General features: G+C 40.3%; 1 protein-coding gene across 2 annotated transcripts in view; it reads right to left on the bottom strand.

Moving 5' to 3' along the window:
- The window catches only part of NDUFV2 (NADH:ubiquinone oxidoreductase core subunit V2), a 42,140-nt gene continuing 15,953 nt past the window's right edge, over positions 1-26,187 (bottom strand). For both annotated transcript variants that reach the window (XM_045004571.1, XM_045004570.1), the window contains 6 exons: positions 13,960-14,022; positions 13,767-13,883; positions 10,946-11,114; positions 8,477-8,586; positions 1,707-1,783; positions 1-161 (listed from right to left, as the gene is read on the bottom strand). In XM_045004571.1, the coding sequence (XP_044860506.1) occupies positions 68-161; positions 1,707-1,783; positions 8,477-8,586; positions 10,946-11,114; positions 13,767-13,883; positions 13,960-14,022 (630 nt within the window). In that variant the 3' untranslated portion in view covers positions 1-67. The remainder of the gene's footprint in view (positions 162-1,706; positions 1,784-8,476; positions 8,587-10,945; positions 11,115-13,766; positions 13,884-13,959; positions 14,023-26,187) is intronic.

Genomic DNA, 26,187 nt, shown 5'->3' with positions numbered 1-26,187 from the left:
TTTTAATGAGGTTAAAGGTGTTTTATTTTCAGACAACTTATGTTTTTATAATTTATTACATAAATGCTTAGAGGTCTGCTCGAACTCCAAATCCAGGTCCTTTGGGTGGTTCAGTCAGAGAAGTAAGACCACCAGCTGGCTCACAAGAAAAGCGTCCACTTCTGAAAAGATAAAGAGCAATCAGATTTGTTCATCAATACTCAATATTATAGCAATCATCTTCTACCCATGAATGACACAAGTCTGACTCAATCTTTGGGCTGCCATTTTTCCTGTTTCTCTGAAGGATGAGCAGAGAGAAATGGGAGGCCAGACAACAGAACATAATATCTGTAAAAATACTAATGGTAAAACAAAGGCATTCAAGTAAAATGTCAAATATGGAACTTGATAACCAAAATACTTCATACATACAAAAATTAAATCTATATGATTAACGGAAAAACCCAGGAGCCAATGGCTTTTTTACTCCAGCAACACCAGTGGCAACATCTGATTATTTGTTTCAGATCCATCTTAGATTCATATATTTCCAAGGCCAGAACTGATCATCATCATCATCATCATGTCTGACCTCCTTGTAGAGTACAGGCCATAGAACTTCCCCAAATTCTTAGAGCATATCTTTTAGAAAAACATACAATCTTGATGTAAAAACTGCCTATGTTGAAGAATCCACCACAACCGTTGGTAAATTGTTCCCATTGTTAATTACCCTCACTGTTAAAAATTTATGCCTTAAGTCCAATCTGAATTTGTCTAGATTCAACTTCCAACCACTGGATTGTGTCTACTAGACGGAAAAGTCCATTATCAAATATTTGTTCCCCATATAGGTATTTACAGATTATAATCAAGTTACCTCTTAACATATTTTGATAAGCTAAACAGATTGTTTTGAGTTCATCACTATAAGAGATGTTTTCTAACCCTTTAATAATTCTCATGGCTCTTCTCTGAACCCTCTCCAATTTATCTGCATCCTTCTTGAACTGTGGACGCCAGAACTGGACATAGTATTCCAGCAGTGGTCACACCAAATACAGAGGTAAAATAACCTATTCATTTGAGATTCCCATTTATGCATCCAACAAGGATTGTATTAGCCCTTTTGGCCACAGCACTGCATGGGAACGCATGTTCAAGTGATTATACATCATGATATTGTTCAGCATCAATTAGCTCCCCCATTCATACATCTTCCTATGCATATGAAATTGTGCAGGAACAGTGGGAATTAAAAAGAAAAAAAAGAAGTCAGTCAGTCTTTCACAAGGGTCAAATCCAGCATAGGTTTGTAGGGATCAAAAGTCTACTAGCTAGTAGAGTTTTGGGTGATTTATGCAAAAGAAGTTTGTGATCACATTCCAGTTCTTATCAGGCTTCTAGCCACTTCAGACCCACCATCTCCTCAATTGGCACTTTCATTGGTAGTCTCAAACAGGCCAAGGACCGAAGAGTTCTGGACATGAAGCTTTCTTCTCACCTCCACACACAGCCTCTCCAGGTTCAGGTTTACACATAAAGCAGATCAATGTGGAAAAGCCTGTAATGCCTGTGCAGTTCAGTGAATTAATATCTTCAGTTCTAGGGTAATCAATCTGGTAACTTTTCCAAGAACTAGTCACCAACATTAAAAATAGCTTTCCTTCCAAATGGATTTTCTCTTTCATTACTCATCCCAGTATTATACAAATACAATTTACCTTGGGCCAGGTTTGGGAACTCTGCCAGCCTTTAGTTCATCAATTATGTCTTCCATATCTTTTGGTGTCAGATCTTCCTGTAAAATGAAAGAGACCATGCTATTAAAAGAAAATTTAAACAAAATCTGTAAGCAATTGAATCAAAAGTAGTATTCACAATTCCTCAAAATAACAGTTTTTACCTTTTAACCAAATTCTTCACTCAGTTTTGATTCCAGCACGGATAACTATGTTTCTATCAGTTAATATATACATCCAAGTTTAAAGAAGAATTAAGAAACCTAAAAGATTTGAAGTTTTATGACACTCTAATGTCACTCTTAGCTATGTTACACACAAGCAATTGTTAGTTAAAATGAACTGATTTTAAGCCATTTATGTTTCTGAACCAGCACATAATAGCCATGTTTTAAAAGAGCCTGTGTTCAAGTACTAGGAGCTACCATGTGAGCCAGCACTCTGATCACTCTGACACCAATTAGTTGTCCCAGAGAAGGCTTAATAGGATAGTGGTAATTAAAGTTAATTACCTGATTTAGTCAGTGGAGGGGCTGGGTGAGCTAAAGAGCCAATTAGCTCATCAGCTCAAGACTTATAAAAAGGTCACAGGAAGGAAGTGAGGGGAGAGAGGGACAGAGCTAGCTGAGTCCAGTGTCTCAGAAATCTTTCAAGCCCTGGGGAAACGGCTGAGAGCACAGGGAACCGCACTGTAAATAGCACTGCTGCACGGGGCTATAGAAGTGTGGGTGAAGGCAGGGCTGCCCAGAGGATTCAGGGGGCCTGGGGCAAAGCAATTTCAGGGGCCCCTTCCATAAAAAAAATTACAATACTAAATTCTCATGGGGGCCCCTGCGGAGCCTGGCGCAAATTGCCCCACTTGTCTCCCCTCCCCCCCCAATGGGCGGCCCTGGGAAAAATAAACCTTCTGCATCTCGGCACAAATCCAGTTTTGAGAAAACTTCTTTACAAGGTATCACCGGTTCTCAGCATCAGCTAGTGCTAAAAGGCACTAAAGCTCATTAAAAGGATTGGACAAATATGTGCCGTCAAAACTGTTTCTGGATCGAAAACTAGGGGTTTTTAAAAAGCAGAAAAAAATCACGGACAATGTCTGCTTTCCTTCAAAATTTGTTGTGGTTTTTTTTAATTGAAAAGCTGAAATTAGTCTGCCATAACCTGAATATGGTTTGGGATTTCAGAAGTATGTGGCCAAATATCTGTTGCTTGCTGTGTTTGATTGTTTAAAGAAACAAAAAAATTCTGCTTAAAAAAGAATCCAAAACTTTTTGAACCACCTCAGCTTGTGACCAAACGCCTGAGCCCATCCAGGTTTCTGATACGCTGCTGGCTTCCTTGACTCATATCTGTCTCCATAACTTTGGGTTCATTTAGGTTAGAATATAAGAACAGCCATACTGGGTCAAACCAAAGGTCCATCAGCCCAGTATCCTGTCTACTGACAATGGCCAATGCCAGGTGCCCCAGAGGGAGTAAACCTAACAGGTAATGATCAAGTGATCTCTCTCCTGCCGTCCATCTCCACCCTCTGACAAACAGAGGCTAGGGACACCATTCCTTACCTATCCTGGCTAATAGCCATTAATGGACTTAACCTCCATGCATTTATCTGTTTCCTAGAGACTGGCTCCATGTGGTCCCTCACAAACTGGAGACAGTTACTGTGGGTTTGTCTTTAGTATAGCTTATGTACATACTCCACAAACTGAGCATTTGAGCTTGTTCCAAATCTGGGATGAGCCTATGTTGTGAAAACTGAAATGCTCAAAATAGCACATGCATATGAATGGACATAGGATGTTAAAATTAAATTACGCCAGGGGTTCTCAAACTGAGGGTCGGGACCCCTCAGGGGGTCACGAGGTTATTACTGGGGGCCACAAGCTGTCAGCCTCCACCTCAAACCCCGCTTTGCCTCCAGCATTTATAATAGTGTTATATATATAAAAAAGTGTTTTTAATTTATATGGGGGGGGTCACACACAGGTTTGCTATATGAAAGGGGTCACTAGTACAAAAGTTTGAGAACCACTGAATTAACCCCTCTGGAGCCTCAGGAAATGGGGGAGGTCTCCCTTGGTAGGGTTGGGAAGGAGGTAGGTGGTGTAGGATATTGCTCTTCTCATGTGATCCCTCCCCCAGTGACTAATTTTAAATGAAGCTACCCTCCCCTGACATGAATCTCCCTATGGCACTGAAATTAAATATAAACTATAATTTGGCATTTGAGAAGTAAAAGGGATGGTAGCCCTAATGGAAAAGCTAACAGCTTGGCTCTTCTGCAAGCCTCAAACTGCTGAATGAGCTTTAGGGTAGGGAAGGCTGTGCCTCCCAAACAGCCTGGCCCTGCCCCCTATCCAACCCCCACCCACTTCCTGCCCCCCCGACTGCCCGCCCCCCTCAGAATCCCCAACCCATCTTGCTCCTTGCCCCCTCACTATCCCCCAGAGGCCCTCCACTACTACCCCAGGACCCCACCCCTGCTCCCTGTCCCGTGACTGCCCCAACCCCTATCACCCCCTCGCTGAGTCCTGAAAGACCCCGGGAATGCCCATGATCCAACCCTCCCGTTCCCTGTCCCCTGACCGCCACTCCAACCTCTGCCCCCCTTCCTGTCCCCAGGACTCCCTGCCCCTTAGCCAACCCCCGCAGCCCAGGCCCTTACCCCTGGCTCCCCTCTCACCCGGAGCCTCAGCACATCCAGGAGCATCGCTCTACAGAGGCAGCGTGTCTCCGGTGGGGCCTGAGCTCTGCCCCGCTCAGAGCCGCGTGGTCAGGGGGCAGGGCCCGAGCCCCTCCCCACTCAGAGCCACGTGGTATGGGGGCGGGGCTGGGAGCTCCACGCTGAGCTCAGCTCCCTCCGCTCAGCCTGGAGCTCGCAGCCCCGCCCCCTCACCACGCAGCTCTGAGCTGGGCGGGGCTCAGGGGCCCCGCCGGAGCCACGCTGCAGCTGTCCGGGACGCTGCTGGATGGGCTGAGGCTCCGGGCTAGGGGAGGGGAGGAGACGGGGCCGGGTGGGGCGCCTCAGCCATGCTCGTGGGGGTCCCTGCGGAGCCTGGGGCCTATTACCCCACTTGCCCCCCTCTCTGGGCGGCCCTGGGTGAAGGGAACATAAACAGCATGGTGTGACTACACAACCAGTGACGTTGGAATGGTTTCTGTGGTATTAAAAGGCAGGAGCAGAGTATGCCTTGTTACATGTGGGCGCTTATCAGTTTGTGATTTCCCCCATCCATGGTGGCAGAGGATTAGACGGGGAGCCAGTACGAGGATTCAGCATCAGGGCAATGGAGGAGAGTCTGCAATGGTTGGTAGAGCAACTAAAGGAGAAACGAGACCATGCACTCGTTCCAGCAATCCCACCAAATGGAAAAGCAGTCCCTTGCTGCATAGCAGGCTGAGCTGCTGAACAGCCTGCAACACAGAACCTGGTGAATCCTGTGACTGTGAACAGCAGTAGTTCCTGGGGGTTATCCTGTGCAAAATGGGCCCAGTGGATGACCCTGACACATTTTTAGTGACTTTTGAGATGGGATAAGGGATCATAGGTCTTCTGGGTGGCACCCTATTTATCAGGGGAAGCCTAGGCAGCCTATATGGCCCTGTGCAAGGAGCAGACCCACAACTATGATGTAGTAAAGGCAGTCATCCTGGATAGGGTAGGCCTTTTGGCAGAAAAATAGAGATTTTATGCCACTAGGTGGTCTTATGGAGTATGGCACTTAGCCTTTCTGCAAAAGTTAACTGACTGGGCTCCCTGCTGGCTAAGGCCAGATATTCAAGGTGTGGAGGAAAATAGCAGCAGCCGTAATACTGGAAAAATGTCTCCAGAGCTGCCTCAAAAAAAACATGCTTTTGAGTCTGGAGGCACCAGTCAAACTCACAGAAGAGTTTGTGGAAGCAGACTTCTCCAAGAGAGATGTCCAGCCATTTCAGAGACCAGACTCAAGGAAGAAGGGGGGCAACCTGACCATAGCATGGGCAACCATTTGTGTGGTTTGTACCAACGGCTCCCTCTAATAAGCAATAACAGTCTGTGACACAAACCCATGACTTAATATTCCTTTCTGCTGCCCTCTTCTCCCTCCCCTCCTTCCAAACAAAAACAAGGAGGGTGGGGAGTGGAACATCACTGCCTCTCGTATACAGGCAGGAATTACTCAATTTACTGGTGTGGAGAGCACACAATGTTAGTACGGTGACAAACTACAGTATACACTTACCACTGGCTTCATAATTACACATCTGATACTAAAAACAATGCTATGTTGCATATTTTTGATATTCAAACCATAAACTGTACAAATACAGGGATTTCTTTAAGATTTCTGCAGTCAGACCACAAACTGCACAAAGCCCCTATGAAAAAAGGCCTTGATTCAAAAATAAAGAAGGGAAGATCGAAGGCTTCCATCAGTACAGGGCAGAGTTAGAGAGGCTTGGATGTTTTTTGTAACCTTAACTTGGAATGGCCTAGTTTTATTAATGTTTGGTGTTTGATATCACCAATATTCCCGCAAAACTTTTTAAGCAATTGAATCACTGATACGTATTTTCACCCTTAACCCCAATTTAATGAAGACTTTTGTCTAGGAATTTCTCGAGACAGTGGGAAATAGCTGTAATATGACTCAATTGAGATAGACATGGAGAATGCCATTTAAGGCTTGGAGCTTAGCTCCCTCTGTCCTATAGTAAAGCGCACAAGGGTATGGTCTAGTACTTTTCTATGAATTCTTCCACAATTGTCTTAGAAAGCATACTAGATTAGGCCACAGACTTCTTAAGAACTTGAAATGAGTGATTAGCTCCCTTCATCACATAATGCACACTGGACCAGGCCTAGGACTCTTCAAGTGTCTTTTTGCACAGCAAGCTATGGAAAGTATACTGGGTTACACTGATCTACAGCTGCACGGCTCCTCTCCCACAGACATTCTTAGATCAGGGCTCCAAGCACCTAGAGCCACATCAGTGTCTCAAATACCTGGTCCCCTGTCACTGTACCAAGTGATCAAAGTCACTGTGATGGCTTGAGTGCCTTTGGAGGCTTTTCTGTCTTTTGTATACCTGGGAAAAATGCATCACCCTATCATGCCTTAGTCTCATCAGCATATCTGTTTGGAAAGCGCATCACCAACATGATGCCCAGCAGTACCCTACTCTTGTACATCATATCTGTGTAGGAGTGTGTGTTGGTGGGTACACTGGGGCACAGTATCTGAACTAACCACCTGGTGAACTCTGCAAAGTTATCAGCACACTGGTAAGCTTCCAGCTAAACCCATAAGTAACCTAACAGATTCTTATTTCAACATTAACTTAAAATTTGACTGAAAAGTGCAGAAATTTGAAGTGCACTGAATCTTGACTTCATGAATCCAATACGCTTAATTATAAATGCCTTCCAGTTGCTGTTCTCAAACTAGGACTGTCTAAGTGTCAATTTTTTAAATATGATGGACCCATACAGATTTTCGTGGGGAGGAGGGGGAGGGGGAGGGTTTTTGTTTTTTTGGGGAGGTTTTTTTAGTTTTCTTATTTTACAAGTGGTTTCTCTAAACTTCAGTTTTGGTAGAAAACTTTTCTGTTCTCCACTTCCCTAATGATCAGTTTCCACTGAGGCCCACCTATGCAAGAAAAAGGCTTAGAGATATTTTAAAATAAATGAAAACTCACATCTCCAGCAGTCACTTGATACCGTTTTAAGCCAAATTGCTATTCTGAAATTCTTGTTTAAAATATTCATAACTTTACATTACAGTTCAAACACCTAAACTCTGACCTTGTTCACTAGGACTAGATTAATCCAATGGTATGTTTTCTCTTTCTTCTCTTTTCCATTTTTATGCTTTCTAGTAACAAAAATAAAAAAAACCAACCCAAGACTTCTTGGACTCTTGATATTTTTAATGTCACATAACTTACAAACCCGTGTCTGATTTACTTAAAATTGGCTAGAAAAATGTATACCATGTTCACAGAACTCATGTTGATAATGATGTTGAAAATATTATTCTGAGAGGGAGGAAGGGAAGGGGTAGAGGAGAGGGCTCACAAAATAATCAAGGAAAATTTCTTTTATAATAGAAACTGAATTTGCTAAGGCTGCTACCACTTCAGAATATGTTAGCATTTTTTAAAAATGTAATCAATTAAGGGAAACAATCAACAGAGGAGAATATCACTCAGAGTGAAAGAACTTCAAAGACTGAAAAAGGATTTGATAGAGGGATTTTTTTTTAAATAAATAATAATCCCAGAGAGAACCAAATCTTCCTTCAACTAAAAGGTATCTATAAAAGTGCCCTCGTTCTAATGCCTGGATACTCCAGAATGTATTTCAATTCTCTTTCTTCATGCTCCTTTTACGAAAATATGCGAACATTAAAAAAATTCCGCTGGTCTCAGGAACTTTACCTATATCACAGTGTACTGATGTGTATTTTCATGTAAAGGATATCATGTCACTAGAAGATGTTCCAGCTCATGAACTGTCCCTCTCCCACAAAATGAGAGCGTCTTCTCTTTACATTGATAATTAAGCCTAGGGAAGTCCTGTTCCAATATCATTTTGAGAGACAAGCCACCCATAGTGTAGCAATATAAACTATAAAATTAATAGGTCAATTAATAACTTATATTGAACTACCAGAATTTCATAATCTAAAACAATGACAATCATTTAGTGTAATAATTAACATACCAGTTAAACAAAACATTGTACCTTTCAAACAGAATTAAATACTTACATAATAATTATCATTTATTTGTACCATCGGTGCATTTACGCAAGCGCCTAAACATTCAACTTCTACCAGTGTGAAAAGTTTATCAGGTGTCGTTTCCCCAACTTGTATACCTACAGTAATAAGGAATATTAGGTTAAGTGGTGATTAATACATTTAACGCAAAACCTTAAATATTTCACAGCTAATCTATTACTGTTATTTCACTTCATGTTGTAAAACATTTGTACCATATTTTTACATGATTTGGACTATTTTCCTAATGTCAACACTTAAACAGCTCCAAGACGCTTCCCATTAAGTAAAAAAAGCTTCATAAACTGAAACCCCTCAGATATATTTTAAAACCTGATTTACAGACCTGCTTCCTATTTCATAAACACATTTTGTAAACCAATTGTAGGAATTATTGATTAATTGTAGAACTACTGTTCTATTTTTAGGAAGCAATGCAATAGGAGAAGTTACTTAAAAAGGGATTATATATTACAGCAGCATGGTGGTCAGAACCTTGCAGATTCAGGCATTAAGGCCCCAATCCTGCTAAGAGTTGTGTATGAGCTTAACTTTAATACCATAAGTAGTGCTATTGATATGCATGACCAGTGCTAGGTCAATTAGAATATTGTCGTTGATTTAAAGAGGATCAGTATTGGGCATAAATTATCAATGGGTTAATAATTATTACAATGAAACTATGCAAACAAAATCAGATGAATAGCAGCAGCTGGGAAAAAACAAAGAGATCACGATTTTGTGAATATGGTCAATTTCTGTAAGGATAGCTGTAGCAGTGAAATGTATTTCATTTCAAACTACACTCCCTGGAACAGCTTCATGAAATACTTTTTCATGTGGCTCCCAGGGGACTACAAAGAACACTGCATACCATATTTTATCCCAACAAATTCCATTTTGATAGCAGGTTACAAAAAGAATGTCATCTTAATGTCAGATCCACAGAATTATGTCAGCCAGGTAGATTTTCAGTCACTATTTAAGGAACTAATTTTTTAAATAATAAAGATCCAAAATTACTAAGTATTAAAAAGATTATATTCTATACCAGGATAATTGCTACACAGACTGTTTTCATTATGTTAAATTCAGCTACACTACTCCTAAAAGCATATAGCATATATTCAAGGACATTATAGCAAGCATGTCAAAAGTTTTATTATTTAACAAGAAGCATTCATGACATTTTGTGTACATATGCAAAAGCACCACATATTATAAGGCAAAACAACTGGAAGAAGTCATGTGTACTCTAGGAGATTGCAGTGGCTTCCTACTTGGTTCCTGGTGAAATTCAAGTTACTGATTTTGACCTATAAAGTCTTTCATTATTTGGGAGCTGTGTATCTTAAAAACTGCCTATGTTTTAAAAACTGACACCAAAGATTGGTTGAGATTCTTGAGCTGCAAGTTCTTAGATATGACCATTTGTGGCTGGAGACAGACCATCCAACTAGACAGCCTTTGACTCTTCTTCCCTGACTTAACAAGCAAAGGTTTTTAGTGGGAGTTACCTTCAGGACACCTTACAATTCCTAGCTGTTTTGATTGTTTGATGGGGGAGCCCTTCTGGCTGCATTGGCTATCCTTTTTAGCAGCTCTTTATTTGCTGGCACTTGTACTGTAATTTATAGTAAGTAATATATATAGCAGTGTTTGAGAAGTGTAATGTACAAATGTGAACAGTTACAACAACCTTAGACAATCACTTCACTGATTTCCTGATTTTATTATTTTATCTGTGCAACCTTAATATTAAATTGTAGATCTTTTTAATTCAATTTCCATGTTTAAAATAATTAAGAGGGGAATAAATCACTTGTGCTTAATAGCAGCACTATTAAAATGGTCCCCATTAGACTGAAGTTCACAGCATGGAGTGTTGATATCACCCCTTTTCCTGTGTTTTAATTTGGTTGCAGAGAATTCTCTCTTACATTTTGGGGGTACTTATCTTTGCTACAGAACCCCCCCCAACTTTTCATGAACTCTTAGAATTTGTGGAATATTGTAGAATGCAGGAAATATTGCAAACACCCTAAAATTGAGGAATAAAAATGTTTTACACAGCTTCAGTTTTTTTCTTGTCCTTAATGTTAAGACAACTATTTTAGAGAATTGATCTGGGTGTTACAGCAAGACATTTACAATCTCTCTCATATCTGTTTTCCTGGCAATCCCTGTTCCTAACAGACTATGGAAGGAGAACGTGCACTGTGAGGTCACAAATGCTTGGGGCTTCTTTATGCTCTGCTAAAATTCTTAGCAGATGCCCAGGGAGCATATTTAGAAGTGTTTTTTCCCAAATAACTTTTTAGTTTTCCCCCTCCAAGAAAAGGCATTAGTTCTCAGTGAGTACTGTGTTGTCACAATTTAAACTTTAGACATCAAAAAAATCTGAACTTAAACATTTTTTAACACTGAAAAAAACCACAATATCAATTTGCATCATACCAAGCTTCTTCTGAATGGCCTCCAGTATGCCATCAGAGTCTCTCAGCATGCAAGGTGTAGTTGTGCAGATCTGAATATGATATTTTCCAACTGGCTTCCGATTATACATTGTATAGAAAGTTGCTACTTCATATACTCTCATGGGAGGCATCTGTAAAACTTCAGCAACCTATAGGATGGGGAAGAAATGTTTTTTCTAATTTTTATTTTTGTAGGGCATTACTAGAATTTCAGCTAAATGCAATATTTTCAAAAGCACTAATTATATTAATTCTGATTCACAACACTGTAGTAGTATACAAACAAAAAAATACAAAAATTACTTCTGCATTCTTGTGTTCTGAAGATAGCCATAACAGATCACCACTATGACTCTCAGACCTTTGACAAGTGACAGATTGAAATTGATATAGTTCATGTTTCTGAGCTATTAAACCTTCTCATCAGCAGTAACCAGGCATACTCTGACTTAGATGTACCAACAGCAGATATCCCAAAGAAAATATTTAAAAATAATCCAAACTAACAAAATTACATCTGTGATGCTGGCAGACCAGGTGCCAGCTCATGCCCAGGCCCCAAGCCTCACTGAACAGTGCATAACAAGATACCAGTCTGACACACCTTTCTGTTAATATTGCTAGAACAGGTATTAGACTTGTAAACATGCATTTAGTGTTTAGATTTCATGAAATATTTGTAAATTGCTGCATGTGTTATTCTCACTTATAATATCTGTAACCCATGCTATAAGGTAATACTTAAGTATTTGTTCTGTAACTAAAAATGTTTGTTCTGAAACTGTAAATCCAGTCAGGAAAGAAATATCACCAAGTGTGAAATATTGGTTTGCACCCATGAAGAAGTGTCATCTCTCCCCCACCCCCCCACAAAAAAAAAGGTCTATAGACATCAGACAAGCCATTGTGGACAAAAGACTTTGTTGACTGCTTCCCTCAGAGCCCTGAAAAGGGTGTGCCCAAGCCTTCATCCCATCACAGCTTGAACACCGGGGAAGGGAATAAAAATGCCTGTGAAAGAGAATTTATTATTTCTATGGTGCTTTAACTCTGAGGGTAGAGGATTTCTAAGCATAAGCAAGGAGTCCCCAGCTGTTTTGCCTGGGTTAGCTCTAAAACACAGAGTCTGCTTACTATAGAAGTTTCTATTATCTTTCAAAATCTAACTCATTTGTGTGTGTGTGTGTACCTGCTTTAACATTGTAAATAACGCATTTCTTTTTCCTAGTTAATAAACCTTTAGTTAGTTTGTTACAGGACTGGCTATAAGCATTGTCTCTGGTGTGAGATCTAAGGTGCAAATTGACTAGTCGGTCTTTGGGACTGGGAGTAACCCGAATATTGATGTGATTTTTGGTGTAAAGCAACGATCACAAAGTCAAGCTTGCTTAGGTGGCAAGATAGATAGGAATCATAGAATATCAGGGTTGGAAGGGACCTCAGGAGGTCATTTAGTCCAACCCCCTGCTCAAAGCAGGACCAATCTCCAGACAGATTTTTGTCCCAGATCCCTAAATGGCCCCCTCATTGATTTAGTAGGCCAATGCTCAAACCACTGAGCTATCTTAAAGGATAGTCTGTGACTCTAAGGTAAGACTGTGACTGAGATTTAGGGAGCTCAAACTTGTTACTAGGTTGGTGAAATCTAATTATAGAAGGTGTACAGCCAGTTTGGAGTTTCTGCCCTGCATCCTGACAGTCTGCACTGAGGATGGCACTCTCAGTCGTGAGCCACTGCAGGCAGCATGACAACATCAAAAATAATTATTTGCTGGAATGAAAATGGAAAGCACTGGAGAACTTGGTCAGAGTACAAATAACTGTATCATTGAATGATATTGTTTCCGAGCCTCCGCATTACAGCAAAGCTCATTTTAAGCTGGGTCCTACAAATGATCAACTAAGTGGAAAAGGACTTATAGGACCTCCAGCTTAGTATCACTTCATCTGGCAAACATGACTGAGAAGATCGTAAAAACTACTAACGCAATACAGTGATCACTTATCAAAGCCATAAGACTGGGGTTTTTTGGGTTTTTTTTCCTGAAATGACTCCTCTCCCAGAGATGTTTTGGAAAGTGTTTTTTACCTCTTGAAGGGGCACCTGAGGAGACAGGAGTTGAAACAGCTACATTATTCCCAGCAAAACTCTGGGTTATTTATGAAGAAAATGTCTACATTTCCGTTACATTACTTTACCTCTGAGCACCTCCTGCATGCCGCTGAACAGCTGTTCCCTGGCATGCAGGAGGTACCAGGAGGGAGGTGGAGGAGTTGATCAGCGGGACCTGTGAACTCCCTCGAGTACCTTCGCAGACCTCCAGGGGTCCGTGGACCCCCGTTTGAGAAATGCTGGTCTAGAGCACTGTTTCTCCCACATACTCCAGATAAAGTATTACATACAGCTGCAGCACAGATAGGATTCTCTCCTAACTGAAGAAAGGGAGTCTAACCAGTACTTTGTCCCTCTCTCCTTTCCCATCAGCAGTGAATCTCCCACACCTCTGCTTCAACCTTCTTCATTAAAGATCATAGCCAGTCTGAATAAAGTTCACTTAAGTTTTGCTTTGCTGATACTTTTGGAGTTTCTAGTATTAAGCAAGCATTATGTGCAGAGGCAGGATTCTCCTACAGGGAAATTTCTGAATTTCTGGGATTCTCATGATCCTGTGCCAAAATTTAAATTCTTGAATTAACATATTTTAGTATCAAAATTATAATTTTCTCGTCCTACTAGTAAAGCTAAGATTTAGCCCAAAAACTAGTAACAGTAATGCTTTTTAAAAAGACAGATTAAATACCTTGTTCATTGCTGATATGGGCAACCATCCATTCTGTCTCTGGGCCAGATCTAGTACTGGAATCACACCAGCTGATCTATGTCCCTCTGGGTAGTTGTTTACTATTGCTTCTATTCTCTAGTTAAAAAAAAAAAGTTTATAACACTTATTTAAGATTCAGATTTGGATACTTAACATGCCCTTTTCTCCATACCTTATAGTTTTCAGGTGTGAAATCAAATGGAGTATCTGGGTTATTTTCAGGAGTATCTCTGTGCTGCAAGGAAAAAAAGGAAATAAACATATCAAAATATGATTACACACACACACACACACTCTTTAAGGCCAGAAGGGACCATCACGATCATCTAGTCCAGTGATTCTTCAACTGGGGTGCACGCACCCCTTGGGGGTGCGAGATGCCCTTTCTGGGGGTGCAAGACATGCCAGATTTTGTTTAGAAGGTAAATCATTGAACACACAAATTAAGCACAGGCACATAAATATAACTACTTTGTTTAATCAAACCTATGTATTTATTAACATTATGCGTTTTTAAACCATTACTGTAATATACAAACAAAAAACATATCTAGGTTTAAAGAATGGACCTACTTCAACGATTTTTGATAAGGGGTGCGAGAACATATTTTGATTTTTTGATAAGAGGTGCAAGAACATATTTTGAGAACCGAAGGGGTGCAGGCTGCAGTAAAGGTTAAGAACCACTGATCTAGTCTGACCTCCTGAATGTCACAAGTTACAGAACCTCACCCACCCACTCCTGCAGTAGGCCTTAGCCTCAGGCTGAGTTACTGAAGTCCTCAAATCTTGATTTAAAGACCTCAAGTTACAAGAATCCACCATTTTCTCTGCTTCAAGACAGCAAATAACCTCTGCCCCAGGCTGCAGAGGAAGGCAAAAACCTCCCATTGTTCTCTGTCAATCTGACCTGGGAGCAAATTCCTTCCTGACCCCAAATATGGCAATGAGATCCTGAGCATAAAAGACCCACCAGACACACACTTGTGAAAGAATTCTCTGTAGTTACTCGGGACCTTCCCTCTCTAACAACCCATCTCCAGCCGTTGCAGATATTTACTATTAGCAGTCATGGATGGGCCACATGCCATTGTAGGCAATCACATCGTACCATCTCCTCCATAAGCTCAATATTGAAATAAGTAAGGTTTTTTGGTCCCCATTACTCCTCTTGGAAGGCTGGTCCAGAACTTCACTCCTCTGATGGTTAGAAACCTTCATCTAATTTCAAGCCTAAATTTACTGATAGCCAACTTATAGCCATTTGTTCTTGTGCCAACATTAGCCCTTAATGTAAATAACTCCTCTCCCTCCCTGGTGTTTATCTCTCTGATATATTTCTAGAGCGCAATCATATCTCTCTTCATCTTTCATTCTTTTAGCCAAGCTCCTCAAATCTCCATTTGTAAGGCAGGTTCTCCATTCCTCTGGTCATTCTAGTAGCCATTCTCTGCACCTGTTCCAGTTTGAGTTCATCTTTCTTAAACATGAGAGACTAGAATTGCACACATTTCCAGATGAGGTCTCACCAGTGCCTTGTATAATGGTAATAACACTTCTCTATCTCTACTGGAAATATCTTCTCTGATGCATCCGAGGATTGCATTAGCCTTTTTCATGGCTACATCACATTGGCTGCTCATAGTCATCCTGTGCTTGACCAATGCACCCAGGTCTTTCTCCTCTGTCACTTCCAACTGATATGTTCCCAAAAATGCTTTTTGTTAGTCCTCAAGTGCACTTTGCACTATTAAATTTCATCCCATTTCCATTGCTCCAGTTTTCAAGGTTGTCCAAATTTTCTTGTCTGATACTCTGATCCTCCTCTATATTGGCAATATCTCCCAACTTTGTCGTCATGCACAAATTTTATTAGCACACAGCCATTTTTTGTTCTAAAGTCATTAAGGAAAACATTAAAGAAGATCAGTTCCAAAGCGAATCTTTGAGGAACTCCCTAATAACCTCCCTCCAATCTGACAGTTCACATTCCAGCATGAGCAGTTAGAGTCGCCCCTTTAATCAGTTCCTTACCCACCTTTCAATTCTCATATTAATCCCCATCTTCTCCAATTTAACCAATAATTTCCCACATTGAACCATCCAGGTAGATCAGACTGCATTTCCTTTAACTGATTTTTTTTAGACATCTTCTCAAAGAAAGATCAGGTTGGTCTGGCATGATCTACCTTTTATAAAACCATGTTGTATTTTATCCCAATTACCAGTAACCTCTATGTCCATAACTACTCTTTCAAAATTTGTTTTAAGACCTTGCATACAATTGAGGTCAAACCAATGGACCCGTGGTTTCCCAGATCACTTCCCCACCTCCCCTCCCCCCCCTTCTTAAATATAGGTCAGGGGTCAGCAACCTTTCAGAAGTGGTGTGCTGAGTCTTCATTTATTCACTCTAATTTAAGCCTTCCCGTGCCAATAATACATTTTAACATTTTTAGAAGGTCTCTTTCTAGAAGTCTATAATATATAACTAAACTATTGTTGTATAAAGTAAATATGATTTTTAAAATGTTTAAGAAGCATCATTTAAAAATTAAATTAAAATGCAGAGCTCCCCAGACCGGTGGCCAGGACCCAGGCAGTGTGAGTGCCACTGAAAATCAGGTTGCCTACCCCTGATATAGGTGCTATATTTGCAATTTTCCAAACACAAGGTACAACCCACAAGTTTACAGATACATTAAAAACCCTTGCTATTGGGCTTGCAATTTCATGTACCAGTTCCTTTAATATTCTTGTATGGAGATTACTTGGGGACCCCCAGATATGGTCCCATTAAATCTGTTTTTAAAGAAAAATTCAGGATATTTTAATAAGGGATTCTCATATCTATAAACACTAAACTATCTACTATTTCAGATGAGTTTGCAAGCATTTAAAATCTCACCTTGAATGTTAACTCTTACATGTCAGAAGTTGGGACTCTAATATTAAATGTTAGGCCAGCAACTATGAAAATTTATATTAGTAGTTAGAGGAAAAATATATAACTGCACAATAGTTTCTTTTTACACAAGATAGGAACTAATTAGGTTTTTGAAGTGAGAGATTCTGTGACAACAGTAAGGTCAGATCCATGAATCCTGGCTCTTCATCTTACCAGCATTTATTAAAAGGCATCTTATCCAGATACATTAGCCTATACTACATAGTTTCAATACAATAATAAATAATCTGATTTGACAAAAAAATTCAAATAAGAAAATTTCACAGTATTCCTGCAAATTCCTAAATCACTCTTAGAAAGTTATCAAAAATTAATAATGCTACATTTAGTCTTTAATCTCAAAATGGACGTCAGACGGAATACAAAGTATTCTAATATCCAAAAGCATACATTTATTACACCACTATGCCATTTGCAACTTTGTGTCCAAATTGATCCTAGTTGCCCTGATTAAACTAGAAAGATACTACGCCTATTTTCAGTTTCTCTCAGACATAAAATTAAAAATTCCCATCTGAAGGTATTTGCTCTTTTTGTAATGTTTTATTTCTTCGCTCTAAATCTGAGAAAATTTCTGGATTTAGAAGGTTTATCACTAAGGCCCTGATTCTGCTCCTGACTACATGGGTAGATCCCTGTACCCATGCAGAGCTCCATTAAAGTCAATAGAACTCAGCAAGGGCACAGGGTTCGGATGACATATAAACTGCAGCACTGGTACCTAAAGAAGTACTTCTCTATTTTTAAACAGGAAAACCCCTTCACGCGGGATCATTTCAAGATATTAGGATGGGCATTTTTAAAAATAAAGTCTTCTGTGTGTGGATTGCCACGGACTCGCAGGGGCGAAAGAAAATGCAGGCCTGTTATTTACCAGGCTGCACGTGGCAACAGACTATATTGGTAAGGGATGCAAGGAGAGTGTGGGTCACGATGCAAACTGCAGACACACACACACACACTAAACTTAATCAATTTAAAAGTTTTATTGGGGATAATTACAAGGGGTAAGGGAGCAGCGTATGATTAGCTAATAGAGTTAATGAAACTTAAAACACACAATGACTAAAATATCTACTAACAATATTTATAAACAAAGATGCAGCATTTAGTAATAACTGATACTTACAAATACAAACCAACGCATAACGACCGGCAAACGTAGAAGCTCTATTTGAAACACGTGAGCTGAGAGAGAGGCTTCGAGGTGATCAGGCTCGGTTACAGGTATACGCAGGACACACAGGTATACACAGGACACACGGGTATACACAGGACACACGGGTATACACAGGATTCGTTTTCTTTCTCCTCTCTCTGCCTGCACATGGCAGGCAGGCCATAAAGTACCCACAATGACATCATAGAAGTGTCATAGGGGACGGGGCCCAAAACCTGTTTGTGTTCGTTTCTGATTGGCACAAGCAAAGTTTACACCATGTAGGGGAGCAGGTGCCTTAAAGTCTGGCTTCGCCCCCAAAAGGTGAGGAAATGCATATTGGTTTAGAATGCGTTCAACACTGAATGACAAAAGAAGAGGCCAGGGCAATACCGGTATGGGCAAGTTTTACAGGATGCAGACAGGAACTCATCTCAACACTGTGAACTGTAAAGATTTTTAAAATTGAAATAAATTGCCTTATAAGCAAAACAGGCCACCCTTTATTTTAAATCATCTGAATTAAATTATGAATTTTGGCCTCTGAAAAATCAGTCCAAGTAGTAACAGGATGACCTGAAGAGCTGTGTGTAAGTTTGTCTCTCTTATCATAGAATATCAGGGTTGGAAGGGACCTCAGGAGGTCATCTAGTCCAATGCGCTGCTCAAAACAGGACCAATCCCCAGACAGATTTTTACCAAAGTTCCCTAAATGGCCTCCTCAAGGATTGAACTCACAACCTTGGGTTTAGCAGGCCAATGCTCAAACCATTGAGCTATCCCTCCCCCCTTAACAAAAGTTGGTCCAATAAAAGATATTACCTCACCCACTAAGAAATCTGAAACATGCATTTGGCCACCAGGGTGGATAAAAATCAAGACTATCCACCTTCAAGATCACCATCATTTTCTATAATTTCAGAGTTATATGCCAACGATAGTGTTTCAGTTACATCACGTATGTCACTGTAGCAAAAAAATAAAAAATCTCCATCATCCAGAAACAAGTATAGATAAATTTGCCATAAGAACCAGAAGATTACAAAAAGAGGTAATTGATGAAAAAATTGCCCACTTTGTTTATGCAACAAAATCTCCTTTCCGTATAATTGAGAACCCACACTTCATTAACATGGTTCAATCATTAAGACCAGGATACAGTCCACTCAGCAGAGCAGATGTCTCAAGGAAATTGCTGGATAAAGTGTATGAAAGAGAAATTGAGCACTGTGCAAAAGGTCTAGAGGGTAAAATTGTTAACCTGAGTCTTGATGGGTGGAGCAATGTCCACAATGTTGAGAAACCTCACATTGGTACCTTCTTTGCATTTTGTCAAATCTGTAGTGTAAGTGTTCTTAAAATAAACAATATGAGCTAGGTCATCATCCAAGATGGCTATAACATGAAATATATGGCATAAGGGTAAAACAGCAGGAAACCTACAATTCTCCGCCAAGGAGTTCAGTCACAAATTTAATTAATGCAGTTTTTCTTTTTTAAATGAGCATCATCAGCATGGAAGCATATTCTCTGAAATGGTAGCCAAAGCATGAACCGGCAAACGAATGTTTAGCATATCTAGCATGCAAATATCTTGCATGCCAGCTACAAAAGTGCCATGCAAATGCCTGTTTTCACTTTCAGGTCACATTGAAAATAAGAAGTGGGCAGTATTATCTCTAGGGTCCTACCAAATTCACAGCCTTGAAAAACACATCACGGACCAAGAAAACTGGTCTCATGTGAAATCTGGTATTTCGTGTGCTTTTACCCTATACTATACAGATTTCACGGGGGAGATTGGCGTTTCTCAAATTGGGAGTCCTCACCCAAAAGGGAGTTGCGGGGGGGGGGGGAGGGGGGTCACAAGGTTATTTCAGGGGGTCACGGTATTGCCACCAACGTTCCCTCTGTTTTCAATTCCATGTGCGGAATACCTTGGTGCACATAAAAAAAAAAAAATGTAAGTGCGGATGTGTGCCACCAATAGAAACAAAAAACCTAGATACAATATATAATTTTAAAAGTTACGATAGGGATAATTACTCCATCCAGGACAGGTTAGGCATTTTAGAACTCACTACTCAAAGAATTAAATTTAAGTGTAAGAGAAATAAAAATTATGAAATGCATAGGCCAGTCAAAACACTAAAATAACACACTTTGAAATAATGAAATTACAGAGAATATATGTGCATTTAGGAAGTACCAAGAAGTAACAACAACAACACCACAAGTGTGAGAGTGAGTGAGTGTAAGTGTGCTGGCTGATGAGGAAATTTCTGAGAAACACTGTGCACTCTCTCTTTAAGGCACTCACTGAAAGCTCTCCTGCTGCCCTAAATCTGAGCCCTGTCTCTGCTGCTCCTGCTCTGCAGAGATGGGGTACATGTGCAGCGGTGGGGTGGAGGGGGGAGAGACAGAGGCCATGTGAGCTGGCTGTTGGGGAAGTCTCAGAGACAGTGCACTGTCTCTTTAAACAAGACACTCACCGCCCGGAAGCTGGAGTCTTCAGACCTCAGCAGCTGTGAGTCCTGAGCCAGGCTGTCCACTCTGCCCTGCTCTGCAGAAATGGGGTACAGGAGCAGGGGGACACCCTGACATCAGCATCCTCCTTCCCTGCCCCCCCCCTCACTCTGCACAGCCAGCGGGAGGGTCCTGGGAGCAGCTGCAGGAGCAACCTGGCTGCAAAGCAGGAAGGGGGAGGGGCACCTGAACACATGCTGCTGGATGCGCACAAGCTCTGCTAATCAGCTGTGTGTCACTTGCCTTATTTCTGCACTGCTCCTGACAGCAGCTCTGCCTTCAGAGCTGGGATCCCAGCCAGCAGCTGCCACTCTACAGCTGCCCAGCTCTGAAGGCAGCGCCACCACCAGCAGTAGCGCAGAAATAAGGGTAGTAGTACCGCAACACCACCCCCAATAACCTTGTGCCCCCCCGTATCCTTTTTGGGTCAGGACCCTACAATTACATCATCGTGAAATTGACCAAAATGGACCATGAATTTGGTAGAGCCCTAATTATCTCCCATATATGTAAACAAACTTGTTTCTCTTAGCAATTGGCTGAACAAGAAGTAGGACTGAGTGGACTTGTAGGCTATGAAGTTTTACATTGTTTTATTTTTGAGTTCAGTTATGTAACAAAAAAAATTTACATTTATAAGTTGCACTTTCACAATAAACAGAGTGCATTACAGTACTTGTATGAAGTGAATTGAAAAATACTACACCTCTACCTTGATATAACGCTGTCCTTGGGAGCCAAAAAAAAAATCTTACCACGTTATAGGTGAAACCTTGTTATATTGAACTTGCTTTGATCCACCGGAGTGCGCAGCCCTGCCCCCTCCCCCCCCGGAGTACTGCTTTACCACGTTATATCCAAATTTGTGTTATATCGGGTGGCGTTATATCAAGGTAGCGGAGTATTTCTTTTATTTAGCATTTTTACAGTACAAATATTTCATCAAAAATATAAAGTGAGCACTTCACATTTTGTATTCTGTGTTGTAATTGAAACCAATATATTTGAAAATGTAGAAAAGCATCCAGAATATTTAATAAATTTCAATTGGCATTCTATTGTTTAACAGCACGATTAAAACTGCTATTAATCCCGATTAATTTTTTTAATCCTGATTAATTTTTTTGAGTTCATCACGTGAGTTAACTGTGATTAAATCAACAGCCTTAGTTTTCCATTTTCTGGTGTTTGTGAGGAGACAGACTTAGGTTCTTGTTCCAACAAGATCAGTATGAATGGTTTGGTTAGTGCTATATTGTTTTTTCCTGCATACTAAATGGTCTCTTTGAAAACTTCTCATCTAGTATCAGGAGAGGTTTCTTTCTTGTTTTGTTGAAATATGCATTTGATTTCAGAGAGGGAAAATGACTAAAAGGGTAATTCACCACACATCTGAAAGACCTATTTATGTTTCACATAATGCTCTCTGATCCTCTTTTCACTTAGAGCCTGATCCAAAACCTACTGAAGTCAGGACTGTCTTTCGATTGACCTCTGGGCTTTGGATCACGTCCTTGAAGTGTACCTTGGAAGATTAAGATCTGGGTTTACGGTCTGTTGAAATCCCACCCATAACAGCTAGCAAGTTTAGAAGTGGGGGCATTTGGACACCAGTGTGCAGGAAACAGGAACTGGCAGCATGCATGTAGTGGCATATAAGAAGGTAAGACTGAGTTTTCCCCCGTATATGAATTCATATCCAGAATATGCCAACAGAACCAACCACCCCCAGGGGAGTACGACATTCACATACTCAGACCCACAACTGATTTAGCCATTTTACAGTGTCTCCTTGCATAGTTTGTAGTTTCCTTATTTAAACACACGTCCACCGAAAAGTTACATTTGCTAAATATTATGGAGACTACTTCCCCATTCAAAGTGCTACATATATAAATGCTAAAATTAACAAAACTAACACTCTCAAAGTGCATGTTAATAGTATGTGCTCCTACTTCAATTCCAAATTATGTAAGCCCCAACTGGAATATACTTATCTGTTTACAATTAATTTCCCTTTCTGATAAGAATTATAGAAAAGGTAATCCGATATACTAAATATACATTACTTTTAGAGAGTAGTTTATATTTAGTATACATTAGACCCATCAGTACAAATTGAAAAATAGTATAAAAAGCAAAGAGGAATACAAATTGGGTTGTTTTAGGCAGTCTCTCCCCCTTTCATTAGATTTTTCTACATAAGGAGTATGATTCTGCACCACTGAAGTCAATGGGAATTTTGCTATTGACTTAACTGGAAGCAGGATTGTGGCCTTAAATGAGGGTGGGGAGAGAAAAGAACCTTTTTTGGAAATAGCATGCAAGAATAAAGACGACAAACTTGATCTGTGGGTGACAAAACATTGAGCAGTCCTCTTACAGTTCAATTGTTATTTCTGCACTGCTGGCATTCCATGAATGTAGAGGTTGCCATTAAATCTTGGAAGAATATTTTGTTGTAAATTCTATTTTCAACTTGGCAGGACATAGCATAATATATGCACTATTGTAACTGAGGATTTTTCTGAATTTGGGAAATTCCATCTTTGGATTTTAAGATTACTTGTCAAATACACAGAAAAAAATAAGAGAAGTTATAAATGACAGTAAATTCCCCCCCGGTCAGTGTAAATTTGGGGGCGGGGGGGCAAGGTTACACACTAGAATACCAAAGGAAAATTACTTGAAGAAAAGAAGGGACTTTGCACAAGCATATGATGGGCTCTCTGAGTTACAGAAATAGAATCCTTTTTATTGTTCTTGGAAGCTTCCTCACAGAGTTCCTTACATAGCAATCTTCTGTCATTTCTAATAGGCACCCCAGGCGTATGCCACACATCCTGGATCTACTTCTAGAGCTTTGGTTTTCCTCCTAAAATTTCAGTTCTTTAATCTATGTTTTATTTTAGGATTTTAGCCTGCTGTTTGCTTTCTTTGTTTTCCTGTTCTGCTTCTCTGACTCAGCTATCCTTGTTAACATGTTCTTAATTTCTGTTTGCAAAAAAGTCAGCTTGATTTCTAAAACATCCATCTTTGTTTGGATTACAGCTGTTATTTCTTGTGTATCTGTCTGCTTGAAGAATCTCAAATGGGGGGAATAATAAATGAGAATTGTATCTGCTGCCACAATCTCAGCACAGTTCTGTGCTGCAGAGCTCTGAGTGGTTATGTTAGCTATACAGCACGTTAAAGCTAAAAATTTCCATTTGTTGGCTTCTTTAGCGAGCTCCTGTTGATGATGTTTTGGGTGACTAAGAGGAAGAGTTTGAATAGAGTTTGAGGGAATTTTCACCAAGGTCTTGTAGAGTTCCAGTCACACAGTTGTGCAGGATCGGTTTCTCTCATGGTCTCTAATCTCTTCTATTTAATAGAAATATAACATCTATCTTGGACATAAGCTAGCTCATTTTATCCCTGAATAAGGGCTCATTTTTATGCCTTTTCCTAGGCGCAGAATTCTGGAGAGTAAGAGTAGGCTCATTGCTGAAGCATCAGTGCCTGGAGGCAATTATGCCTGAGTGCTAGAGAGAGCATATTAGGAAGTGCCTCTTGCTATACTTCTTGAACAAGCGCAGAGTTTCCAGAGTATAGCTATGCAGGTGTGTGGGCGGGGAAGCGTCATGCTTCATCTAGACACATCCTTTCTGTTTGTGTAATCAGTTCCATTCTTTCCTCTGTATACCCAGTGTGACATTCTGTACCTCAAAATAGCACCCTGGAACTCCCATATTCATCACTGTGATATGATTATATGTTTTGTACAATGCATGCCTTGTGAGGTATCATTTAAAAAGTCTTGATCTGTTGAAAATTACTATCTTGTTGAATTGTACTTGAAGTTATGAAGTATTGCTATGTGTGTTAGTGAAATATGTGGTAAGTGGGAAATGCCCACAACAAGCCTTTCAGTGGCAACAAAGGAGCAACTAACACTGACAAGACAGATTTACATCAGGATCAGCCAGACATGTGTTGATGACCCATCATGAAGACTCCACTCTCCCAGAGATTCCTCAGAGAGTGCACATACACAATGGGGGCTACCTAACCCCCACGTCACAGCAAGGATCTTTCTAGAACCTGGGAGAAAGTATAAATGGAAGTCGATGACATCACCATTTGGCCTCTCTCCTTCCCCATCTCAACTCCTGGAAGATCATTTGGAAGACAAAGACTTGGTCCAAGGCTGAGAAGGGAATTCAGTCTGTGTAATAAGAACTATAAACTGCCTGGAACATCCAGTGCAGCAAGAAAAGCTGTTTGATTCAAATCTTGCTTAGTCTGCAATAGTGTAGAATTTAGACAGTGATGCTATTTTTATTTCTTATGTAACCAACTTTAATTTCCATGCCTAATGCTTAATTTATAACCTAGCTTTCTGCAGTTTTATACTTACCAGTGAGTTTGTCTAAGGTGCTTGGGCAATCTGCTTAGATTACAAAGGTTGGTATATGTCCACTTTCCTTTGACAAAGTGGCAAAATTAATTAATGAGCTTTTACTGTTCAAGAGACAGCCTTGAGCAGTGTAAGATGGTACATCACTGGGGTGCAAGGCTGGAGCTGGGTAAAACTGGCTGGAGTCTCTCTGCGTATAATTCATGAGTGGTTTATAGAGCATTCATGCAACTCAATTGGGTGTGTGCCTCCACATGTTGATGGCTAAGTGATCACAGCACCTGTAGGGGTTTGCTATATGTCACTAGCACAGCATTGTGAGAGACAGCCCAGGCTGACGAATTTAAGGGGACTCAGCAGTCTCAGGTCACACCCAGTTTCTCATTTGCGTAGGTCTTTAAAAAGTGTTTCTCTTCCTTGACACTGTGAAAGATGGAAAACCTGATTGTAAAATAAAAATAAATAATAAATAAATAAAATAAAAATTTGCAATGAGATTACTCTCCTTAGAGAGTATAGAACCCTAGACTACTTTTAGCCAGTTTTTTTAAAATGAGTATATTTTAAGTTGGTCGTGTCCCTTTTAATTTCTCAAAACATTTCTGCAAGCCAAGGAATGCAAATAAGCACTTTCCTTCATCACATACACACTGCATGTGTATATTGCCCACTGACATGCTAGCCTGGTGAGGAGGGCTTTAGACTAGGTTCAAAGGAGGCAGGTAACAAAAGCCCAGAGGTAGGTATAAAAAGTGATCTCAACACAGAGCTAGATATTAAGAGAGGGGAATAGAAAATTACAATAGGCACTTAGGAGCAACAAGATACAAAATGGTGGGGGAATCTGCTCTACATTTCAGACATCTATGCACAAATGCATGGAGTACGGGGAATAAACAGGAAGAACTGGATGTAGTAGTCCATAAACTAGATTATGACTTAACTGCCATCACAGAGACCAAATGGGATAAATCTCATGATTGGAATATTGATATAAAAGGGTACAGCTTGTTCCGGAAGGACTGGCAGGGGAAAAAACAGAGAAGGCATTACATTATACATCAAGAATATGTACACTTGTTCTAGAGACCAGAAGGAAATGAGAGGCAGACTAATTGAGTGTGCCTGGACGAAAATTAAAATGGGGGTGAAAACAGACCCTACCATGACATTGTCCCTACTACACACCGCCGAACCAAGAGGAGGTAGACAAGGCATTTCTAGAACAAACAAACATCCAAAACACAAAACCTGGTAGTAATGGGGGACTTTTAACTACCCGAACATCTATTGGAAAAGTAACATGGAAAAAACACAAAATGTCCAGTAAGTCCTGGAGTATACTAGG

This window comes from Mauremys mutica, chromosome 2, assembly GCF_020497125.1.
Source record: "Mauremys mutica isolate MM-2020 ecotype Southern chromosome 2, ASM2049712v1, whole genome shotgun sequence".
In the NCBI taxonomy this organism is placed as follows: Eukaryota; Metazoa; Chordata; order Testudines; family Geoemydidae; genus Mauremys; species Mauremys mutica.
The sequence above is the reverse complement of the archived record's forward strand: the minus strand, read 5'-3'. Positions and strand labels throughout refer to the sequence as shown.